The 11,558-nt window shown below is 64.5% G+C and overlaps 1 protein-coding gene across 1 annotated transcript in view; it reads left to right on the forward strand.

The window, feature by feature from the left end:
• The window catches only part of EVI5L (ecotropic viral integration site 5 like), a 50,033-nt gene extending 40,775 nt beyond the window's left edge, over nucleotides 1-9,258 (forward strand). The window contains exons 17-20 of the mRNA XM_058042597.1: nucleotides 1,881-2,027; nucleotides 5,318-5,413; nucleotides 7,228-7,323; nucleotides 8,987-9,258. Of these exons, the coding sequence (XP_057898580.1) occupies nucleotides 1,881-2,027; nucleotides 5,318-5,413; nucleotides 7,228-7,323; nucleotides 8,987-9,175 (528 nt within the window). The 3' untranslated portion in view covers nucleotides 9,176-9,258. The remainder of the gene's footprint in view (nucleotides 1-1,880; nucleotides 2,028-5,317; nucleotides 5,414-7,227; nucleotides 7,324-8,986) is intronic.
• The last annotated feature ends 2,300 nt before the right edge of the window (nucleotides 9,259-11,558 follow it).

The following is an 11,558-nucleotide window of genomic DNA, read 5'->3' on the forward strand; positions in this document are numbered from 1 at the left end:
GTGGGACACGGGTGGGACACAGGTGAGACACAGGTGGGACACGGGTGGGACAGGTGGGACACAGGTGGGACACGGGTGAGACACAGGTGGGACACAGGTGAGACACGGGTGGGACACAGGTGGGACACGGGTGGGACACAGGTGGGACACAGGTGGGACACGGGTGAGACACAGGTGGGACACAGATGAGACACAGGTGGGACACAGGTGGGACACGGGTGGGACACGGGTGGGACACGGGTGGGACAGGTGGGACACGGGTGGGACACAGGTGGGACACAGGTGGGACACGGGTGGGACACGGGTGGGACACGGGTGGGACACAGGTGAGACACAGGTGAGACACGGGTGGGACACGGGTGGGACACGGGTGGGACACAGGTGAGACAGGGGTGGGACACAGATGAGACACAGGTGGGACACAGGTGAGACAGGGGTGGGACACGGGTGGGACACGGGTGGGACACGGGTGAGACACAGGTGGGACACAGATGAGACACAGGTGGGACACAGGTGGGACACGGGTGGGACACGGGTGGGACACAGGTGAGACACAGGTGAGACACGGGTGGGACACGGGTGGGACACGGGTGGGACACGGGTGAGACACAGGTGAGACACGGGTGAGACACGGGTGGGACACAGGTGGGACACAGGTGAGACAGGGGTGGGACACGGGTGGGACACGGGTGGGACACGGGTGGGACACAGGTGAGACACAGGTGAGACACGGGTGGGACACGGGTGGGACACGGGTGGGACACGGGTGAGACACAGGTGAGACACGGGTGAGACACGGGTGGGACACGGGTGGGACACAGGTGAGACACGGGTGAGACACGGGTGAGACACAGGTGGGACACAGGTGAGACACAGGTGGGACACAGGTACCAAACTGGGATGGACTGGGAGGGACTGGGAACTGAACTGGGAGCACTGGGAGAGCAGGGACCAGGGTTTGTCCCGGGTTTATCCCAGGTTAATCCCAGATTAACTTTCTGTTTATCCCAGGATTTTGATGGATTCATCCCAGGTTTATCCAGTTTAATCCCGGGTTTATGCCGGTTAATCCCAAATTAATCCTGGGTCTATCCCAGGTCTGTCCCAGGTTTATCCCGGGTTAATCCCAGGTTTATCCCGGGTTAATCCCCGGTTTATCCTGGTTTAGGGTTGGATCCAGTGGTCGGTGCTGGGCCGTGCCGGGCTGCGGGAGCAGGGCTGGGTTGGTGCCGGGTCTATCCCAGTTAATCCCAGATCAATCCCAGGTTTATCCCGGGTTAATCCCGGTTCGATCCCGGTTTCAGGGCCGTATCCAGCGGTCGGTGCTGGGCCGTGCCGAGCAGGCCTGTGCCGGGCTGCGGGAGCAGGGCTGGGTTGGTGCCGGGTCTATCCCAGGATCAATCCCAGGTTTATCCCAGGTTTATCCCGGTTCTATCCCGGTTCCAGGGCCGTATCCAGCGGTCGGTGCTGGGCCGTGCCGAGCAGACCTGTGCCGGGCTGCGGGAGCAGGGCTGGGTTTATCGCAGGTTAATCCCGGGTTTATCCCGGATCAATCCCAGGTTTATCCCGGTTCTATCCCGGTTTCAGGGCCGTATCCAGCGGTCGGTGCTGGGCCGTGCCGAGCAGGCCTGTGCCGGGCTGCGGGAGCAGGGCTGGGTTGGTGCCGGGTCTATCCCAGATCAATCCCAGATCAATCCCAGGTTTATCCCGGGTTACTCTCTGTTCCAGGGCCGTATCCAGCGGTCGGTGCTGGGCCGTGCCGAGCAGGCCTGTGCCGGGCTGTGGGAGCAGGGCTGGGTTTATCCCAGGTTAATCCCGGGTCAATCCCAGATCAATCCCAGGTTTATCCCGGTTCAGTCCCGGGTTAATCTGTGTTCCAGGGCCGTATCCAGCGGTCGGTGCTGGGCCGTGCCGAGCAGGCCTGTGCCGGGCTGCGGGAGCAGCTCCGCGCCGCGGCCGCCCAGAGCCAGGGGCTGCAGGCGCAGCTGAGCGAGAGCCACCGGAAACACGCGGAGGCGCAGTGCAAGGTGGGGACAATGATTGGGGACAATGGGGACATTGGGGACATTGGGGACATTGGGGACAGTGATTGGGGACACCGGAAACACGCGGAGGCGCAGTGCAAGGTGGGGACACTGGGGACAATGGGGACACTGGGGACAGCACTGGGGACACTGGGGACATCATTGGGGACACTGGGGACATTGGGGAAAATGGGGACACCGGAAACACGCGGAGGCGCAGTGCAAGGTGGGGACAGTGACTGGGGACATCATTGGGGACATCATTGGGGACACTGGGGACAATGATTGGGGACATTGGGGACACCGGAAACACGCGGAGGCGCAGTGCAAGGTGGGGACAGCACTGGGGACACTGGGGACATTGGGGACAATGATTGGGGACACCGGAAACACGCGGAGGCGCAGTGCAAGGTGGGGACAGTGACTGGGGACACTGGGGACATCATTGGGGACACTGGGGACATTGGGGACATCACTGGGGACATCATTGGGGACACTGGGGACATTGGGGACATCATTGGGGACACCGGAAACACGCGGAGGCGCAGTGCAAGGTGGGGACAGCACTGGGGACATCGGGGACACTGGGGACAGCAATGGGGACACTGGGGACAATGGGGACACCGGAAACACGCAGAGGCGCAGTGGAAGGTGGGGACAATGATTGGGGACATTGGGGACAGCAATGGGGACACTGGGGACACCGGAAACACGCGGAGGCGCAGTGCAAGGTGGGGACAGTGATCGGGGACATTGGGGACACTGGGGACAATGATTGGGGACAGCATTGGGGACACTGGGGACACCGGAAACACGCGGAGGCGCAGTGCAAGGTGGGGACAGTGACTGGGGACAATGGGGACACTGGGGACATTGGGGACATTGGGGACATTGGGGAAAATGGGGACACTGGGGACACCGGAAACACGCGGAGGCGCAGTGCAAGGTGGGGACAATGATCAGGGACATTGGGGACATTGGGGACAATGATTGGGAGCACTGGGGACACTGGGGACAATGATTGGGGACACTGGGGACAGCATTGGGGACATTGGGGACAATGGGGACATTGGGGACAATGATTGGGGACATCACTGGGGACACCGGAAACACGCGGAGGCGCAGTGCAAGGTGGGGACAGCACTGGGGACACTGGGGACATTGGGGACATTGGGGACAGCACTGGGGACATCACTGGGGACACTGGGGACACCGGAAACACGCGGAGGCGCAGTGCAAGGTGGGGACAATGATCGGGGACATTGGGGACACTGGGGACAATGATTGGGGACATTGGGGACAGCACTGGGGACACTGGGGACACCGGAAACACGCGGAGGCGCAGTGCAAGGTGGGGACAGCACTGGGGACATCGGGGACACTGGGGACAGCAATGGGGACACTGGGGACAATGGGGACACCGGAAACACGCAGAGGCGCAGTGGAAGGTGGGGACAATGATTGGGGACATTGGGGACAGCATTGGGGACACTGGGGACACCAGAAACACGCGGAGGCGCAGTGCAAGGTGGGGACAATGATCGGGGACATCATTGGGGACACTGGGGACAATGATTGGGGACATTGGGGACACCGGAAACACGCGGAGGCGCAGTGCAAGGTGGGGACAATGACTGGGGACAGCAATGGGGACATTGGGGACACTGGGGACATCACTGGGGACACTGGGGACACCGCAAACACGGCGAGGCACAGTGCAAGGTGGGGACATTGGGGACATTGAGAGCACTGGGGACACTGGGGACACCGCAAACATGCCAAGGCGCAGTGCAAGGTGGGGACATTGGGGACATTGGGGACACTGGGGACATCATTGGGGACATTGGGGACACCACAAACACGCCGAGGCACAGTGCAAGGTGGGGACACTGGGGACATTTGGGACATTGGGACATTGGGACATTTGGGACATTGAGCGTACTGGGGACATTGGGGACATTGGGGACATTGGGAACACCATCGGGGACATCGGGGCTGTTGGGGACACTGGGGACAGCAGGGACACCGGGGACATCAGGCATACTGGGGACATTGGGGGTGTTTGGGACACTGGGGACACTTGGGGACCTTTGGGATGCGCACGGGGATGTCCCCACTGTCCCTGAGTGTCCCCAAATGTCCCTGGGGTGTCCCTGGGTGTCGTTGTGGTGTCCCGAGTGGTGGCAGGGCTGTCCCAGGGCTGTCCCTGGGTGTCCCCACGGTGACCCTGGGGGTGTCCCCACGGTGACCCTGGGGGTGTCCCCACGGTGGCAGGGCTGTCCCAGGGCTGTCCCTGAGTGACCCCGCAATGTCCCTGGGGTGTCCCCGCAATGTCCCTGAGTGTCCCCGAATGTCCCTGGGGTGTCCCTGGGTGTCGTTGTGGTGTCCCGAGTGGTGGCAGGGCTGTCCCTGGGGTGTCCCTGCAGTGTCCCCGATGACAGAGCTGTCCCGGGGCTGTCCCTGGGTGTCCCCACGGTGTCCCAGGGTGTCCCCACGGTGACCCTGGGGGTGTCCCCACGGTGGCAGAGCTGTCCCGGGGCTGTCCCTGGGTGTCCGTCCCCACGGTGTCCCTGGGTGTGTCCCCACGGTGGCAGAGCTGTCCCGGGGCTGTCCCTGGGTGTCCCCGCAGTGTCTCTGGGGTGTCCCCGCAGTGTCCCTGCGGGTGGCAGGGCTGTCCTGTGGGTGTCCCCGCGTGTCCCCACGCTGTCCCCGGTGGCAGGGCTGTCCCCACGCTGTTCCCACGCTGTCCCCAGAGCAAGGAGGAGGTGATGGCCTCCCTACGGTGACAGGGCTGTCCCCGGGTGTCCCTGGGGGTGACAGGGCTGTCCCCATGATGTCCCTGGGGGTGTCCCCATAGTGTCCCCGGGGTGTCCCTGGGAGGGGCAGGGCTATCCCCACGGTGACAGCGCTGTCCCCGGGTGTCCCTGGGGGTGGCAGGGCTGTCCCCATGATGTCCCCACGCTGTCCCCAGAGCAGGGAGGAGGTGATGGCCTCCCCACCGTGGCAGGGCTGTCCCCAGGGGCTGTCCCCGGGTGTCCCTGTGGGTGTCCCCATGGTGTCCCCACGCTGTCCCCAGAGCAAGGAGGAGGTGATGGCCTCCCCACGGTGGCAGGGCTGTCCCTGTGGTGTCCCTGTGGGTGTCCCTGTGGGTGTCCCCATGGTGTCCCCACGCTGTCCCCAGAGCAAGGAGGAGGTGATGGCCTCCCCACGGTGGCAGGGCTGTCCCTGGGGGTGGCAGAGCTGTCCCCGGGTGTCCCCATGGTGTCCCCATGGTGTCCCCACGCTGTCCCCAGAGCAAGGAGGAGGTGATGGCCGTGCGGCTGCGCGAGGCCGACAGCATGGCCGCCCTGGCCGAGATGAGGCAGCGCGTGGCCGAGCTGGAGATCCAGGTACGGGGACACCGAGGGGACATCGGGAGGACGTTGGGGACAATGGGGACATGGGGGGATGTGGGGACATGGGGACATTGGGGGATGTGAGGGACGTGGGGACATTGGGGACGCTGGGGGGATATGGGGACATCAGGGGACATTGGGGACAGCGGGGACAATGCAGACATTGGGACGCTGGGGACATTGGGGAGAGCGGGACACTGGGGACATAAGGGACATGGGGACATTGGGGACAGCGGGGACACTGGGGACATAAGGGACATGGGGATATCTGGGGACATTGGGGACAGCAGGGACAATGCAGACATTGGGACACTGGGGACATTGGGGACAGTGGGGACAGTGGGGACATAAGGGACATGGGGACATCAGAGACATTGGGGACATTGGGGACACGGGGGACATAAGGGACATGGGGACATCAGGGACATTGGGGACAGTGGGGATATGGAGGAGACACGGGGGCATGAGGGACACGGGGGTATGGGGACATCAGGGACATTGGGGACAGCGGGGACATCAGAGACACGAAGGGGATGGGGGACACTGGGGACATTGGGACATTGGGGACATCGGGGACATCAGGCGGACATGGGGGACATTGGGGACATGGAGGGGATGGGGAACCTTGGGGACACTGGGGACATCAGGGACATGGGGACACGAGTGGGACATGGGGACATGAGGGACATGGAGGGGATAGGGGACACAGGGATGTGCGGACATGTGGGGACATGGAGGGGACAAGGGGACTTGGGGGACATGGAGGGGACAGGGAGGGGACATGGAGGGGTTGGGGGACACCGGGACATGGTGGGGACATGAAGGACATGGGGACATGGAGGGGACATGGGTGGGACATGGGTGGGACATGGGGGGGACATGGGGGGCCTGGAGGGGATGGGGGATACAGGGATGTGGAGGGGACAGGGGGACATGGGTGGGACATGGGGACAAGGGGACACAGAGGAGTGTGGGGACATGGGGATGGTGGGGTCACGGAGGGGACATGGGTGGGACATGGGGACATGGAGGACATGGGGACATGGAGGGGACACGGGGACATGAGTGGGACATGGGGGGCCTGGAGGGGATGGGGGATACAGGGACGTGGAGGGGACAGGGGGACACGGGTGGGATATGGGGACATGGGGACACAGAGGAATGTGGGGACATGGGGATGGTTGGGACATGGGTGGGACATGGGGGACATGGAGGGGACATGGAGGAGTTGGGGGACACGGGGACATGAAGGACATGGGGACATGGAGGGGACACGGGGACATGAGTGGGACATGGGGGGCCTGGAGGGTATGGGGGCTACAGGGATGTGGAGGGGACGGGGGGACACATGGGTGGGACACGGGGACACAGAGGAGTGTGGGGACATGGGGATGGTGGGGTCATGGGTAGGACATGGGGGACATGGGGACACAGAGGAGTGTGGGGACATGGGGATGGTGGGGACATGGAGGGGACATGGGTAGGACATGGGGACACAGAGGAGTGTGGGGACACGGGGATGGTGGGGACACGGAGGGGACATGGGTGGGACGTGGGGACATGGGGACACAGAGGAGTGTGGGGACATGGGGATGGTGGGGTCACGGAGGGGACATGGGTGGGACATGGGGATGGTGGGGACATGGAGGGGACATGGAGGAGTTGGGGGACACGGGGGTGGACATGAAGGACGTGGGGATATGGAGGGGACATGGGGGACGCAGGAGGGGCCAGGTGGCCGCCGTGTCCCCTCAGTGTCCCCTCGGTGTCCCCTCGGTGTCCCCTCGGTGTCCCTTTACCGTCCCCAGCGTGAGGAGGGGCGGCTGCAGGGGCAGCTGGAGCACACGGACACGGCGCAGTACATCCGGCACCTGCAGGGCCACATCCGGCAGCTCAAGGCCGAGGTGGGACACTGGGGACATCTGGGGACATCTGGGGACACTGGGGACATCACTGGGGACATCTGGGATGTTGGGGACACTGGGGACATTGGGGACATGGGGGACATTGGGGACACGGGGGGCGCAGTACATCCGGCACCTGCAGGGCCACATCCGGCAGCTCAAGGCCGAGGTGGGACATTGGGGACATTTGGGGACACTGGGGACACCAATGGGGACACTGGGGACACTGGGGACATCACTGGGGACATTGGGGACATTGGGGGCATTGGGGACATTGGGGACATCAGGGATATTGGGGACATTGGGGGCGCAGTACATCCGGCACCTGCAGGGCCACATCCGGCAGCTCAAGGCCGAGGTGGGACACTGGGGACATTTGGGGACACTGGGGACACCAGTGGGGACATCACTGGGGACATTGGGGACATTGGGGGCATTGGGGACATTGGGGACATCAGGGATATTGGGGACATTGGGGGCACAGTACATCCGGCACCTGCAGGGCCACATCCGGCAGCTCAAGGCCGAGGTGGGACACTGGGGACATTTGGGGACACTGGGGACACCAGTGGGGACATTGGGGACATCTGGGATGTTGGGGAGGTTGGGGACATCACTGGGGACACTGGGGGCCAGGGACATGGGGGGACACCCATGTGGCACCCACAGATCCTGGGGGACCCCTCCAGTCTGGCCCCAGTGCCTCTGGTGACATCTCCAGGTGCCACCGGACATGTCCCCTCAGTGCCACCGGACATGTCCCCTCAGTGCCACCGGTGGCATTGCCAGCGCCACTGGCGATGTCCCCTCAGTGCCACCAGCGATGTCCCCTCAGTGGCACTGGTGGCATTGCCAGCGCCACTGGCGATGTCCCCTCAGTGCCACTGGACATGTCCCCTCAGTGCCACTGGTGGCATTGCCAGTGCCACTGGCGATGTCCCCTCAGTGCCACCAGCCGTGTCCCTCGGTGCCACACGGCCTGGGGACAGCTGGTGACTGCGTGTTCCCCCTGTGTCCTCCCTCCTGCCCTTCTCTGTTGGCCTTTGTCCCCTCCTGTCCCCTGTCCTGTCCCTTCCTGTCCCTGTCCCCTCCTGTCCCTGTCCCCGTCCCCATTCCCGTCCTTGTCCCCTCGCTGTCCGCTCCCTGTCCCTTGTCCCCTCCCCTCTGTGTCCCCTCTCTATCCCCGTCCCTGCTGTCCCCTCCCTGTCCCCTCTGTCCCCTGTCCCCCCACTGTCCCCACTGTCCCCTGTCCCTGCTGTCCCCTCCCTGTCCCTGCTGTCCCCTGTTGTCCCCTCTGTCCCCTGTCCCCCCACTGTCCCCTGTCCCTGCTGTCCCCTCCCTGTCCCCACTGTCCCCTGTCCCCCCACTGTCCCCTGCTGTCCCCTCTCTGTCTCCACTGCTGTCCCCTGGCTGTCCCCTGCTAATCCTTGTCCCCACTGTCCCCTGTCACCTCACTGTCCCCTGTCCTCTCTCTATCCCTTGTCCCTGCTGTCCCCTCTTGTCCCTGCTGTCCCCTCTTGTCCCTCGCTGTCCCCTGTCCTTTCCCATGCCTGTCCCTGTCCCCACTGTCCCCACTGTCCCCTGTCCTTTCCCATGCCTGTCCCTGTCCCCTGTCCCTGTCCCTGTCCCCGCTGTCCCCTCTCTGTCCCTGTCCCTGTCGCAGATCCGGCTGCTGCGGGGGCCGCTGTCCTTCGGCGCGGTGGCCCTGGGGACGCCCCTGGGGGACGAGGACTCGCTGGGCTCCTCGGACGAGGAGCTGCCACCGCCGCCCTTCGCCCTGACCCCGGGGGACACCGGGGACACCGGGGACAGCAGCGACAGCGAGCCCGAGGTGGCACCGACGGCACCGTGACACCCAGGGGACACCGGGGACACCGGGGACAGCAGCGACAGCGAGCCCGAGGTGGCACTGACGGCACCGTGACACCCAGGGGACACCGGGGACATTGGGGACACCGGGGACAGCAGTGACAGCAAGAGTGAGGTGGCACCGACGGCACCGTGACACCCAGGGGACATTGGGGACACCGGGGACAGCAGCGACAGCGAGCCCGAGGGGGCACCGACGGCACCGTGACACCCAGGGGACATTGGGAACATTGGGGACAGCAAGACCGAGGTGGCACCGACAGCACCGTGACACCCAGGGGACACCGGGGACATTGGGGACACCGGGGACAGCAGTGACAGCGAGCCCGAGGTGGCACCGACGGCACCGTGACACCCAGGGGACACCGGGGACACTGGGGACAGCAGTGACAGCGAGACCGAGGGGGCACCGACGGCACTGTGACACCCAGGGGACACTGGGGACATTGGGGACAGCAAGACCGAGGTGACACCGACAGCACCGTGACACACAGGGGACATTGGGGACACCGGGGACAGCAGTGACAGCGAGACCGAGGGGGCACCGACGGCACCGTGACACCCAGGGGACACTGGGGACAGCAGCGACAGCGAGCCCGAGGTGGCACCGACGGCACCGTGACACACTGGGGACATTGGGGACATTGGGGACAGCAAGACCGAGGTGGCACCGACAGCACCGTGACACCCAGGGGACACCGGGGACACCGGGGACAGCAGTGACAGCAAGCCTGAGGTGGCACCGACGGCACCGTGACACCCAGGGGACATTGGGGACAGCAGCGACAGCGAGAGTGAGGTGGCACCGACGGCACCGTGACACCCAGGGGACATTGGGGACATTGGGGACAGCAGCGACAGCAAGCCCGAGGTGGCACCGACGGCACCGTGACACCCAGGGGACATTGGGGACACCGGGGACGGCAGCGACAGCGAGCCCGAGGTGGCACCGACGGCACCGTGACACCCAGGGGACATTGGGGACACTGGGGACAGCAGTGACAGTGAGCCCGAGGTGGCACCGACGGCACCGTGACACACTGGGGACATTGGGGACATTGGGGACAGCAAGACCGAGGTGGCACCGACAGCACCGTGACACCCAGGGGACACCGGGGACACCGGGGACAGCAGTGACAGCGAGAGTGAGGTGGCACCGACGGCACCGTGACACCCAGGGGACATTGGGGACAGCAGCGACAGCGAGAGTGAGGTGGCACCGACGGCACCGTGACACCCAGGGGACAGCTAAGGTGACACCCAGGGACCCACAGGGACACTGGGGACAGGCCAGGGGACAATGGGACACCTGCAGGTCCTGTGGCACCTGGGGGACGTCTCGGGTCCCTGTGGCACTTTGGGGACACCAGGGGACACTGAGGGACACCAAGGACACTGAGGGGACACTGAGGGACAAGTGTGACACCTAAGGGACAGCCAGGGGACACCCGAGGGACATTCAGGGGACACCGAGGGACATCCAGGGGACACCGAGGGCCATGGGGGACCCACAGGGACACTGAGAGACACCCAAAAGGCTCCAAGAGACACCCAGGGGACACCAAGGGACAGCCCTGGCCAGGCTGATCCCACACATGGAGAGATCCCAGGACAGGGACAGAGGGGACAGGGACAGGGACAGGGACAGGGACAAGGGACAGGGATGGATCCCAGGATGGGGACAGGGACAAGGATGGGGACACACCTGGGACAGGGACACACCTGGGACAGGGACAGGGACAGGGACAGGGTTGGATCTCAGGATGGGGACAGGGACAAGGATGGGGACACACCTGGGACAGGGACAGGGACACACCTGGGACAGGGACACACCTGGGACAGGGACAGGGACAGGGACAGGGTTGGATCTCAGGATGGGGACAGGGACAAGGATGGGGACACACCTGGGACAGGGACACACCTGGGACAGGGACAGGGACACACCTGGGACAAGGACCAGGGATGGGGACACACCTGGGACAGGGATGGGGACATATCTGGGACAGGGACAGGGATGGATCCCAGGATGGGGACAGGGACCAGGGACGGGGACACACCTGGCACAGGGATGGGGACACATCTGGGACAGGAAGAAGGGACAAGGATGGGGACACACCTGGCACAGGGACAATCCCAGGGCACAGCTGGATCTGGGACACCGTTGGATCCCGGGTTGGGGTCACACCTGGGACAGGAGTGGGGACAGGGACACACCTGGGACAGGAATGGGGACAGGGACAGGGACACACCTGGGACAGGGACAGGGACACACCTGGGACAGGGACAGGGACAGGGACACACCTGGGACAGGAACAGGGACGGGGACACACCTGGGACAGGAATGGGGATGGGGACAGGGACACACC

This window comes from Melospiza georgiana, chromosome 32, assembly GCF_028018845.1.
Source record: "Melospiza georgiana isolate bMelGeo1 chromosome 32, bMelGeo1.pri, whole genome shotgun sequence".
Taxonomy (NCBI): Eukaryota; Metazoa; Chordata; class Aves; order Passeriformes; family Passerellidae; genus Melospiza; species Melospiza georgiana.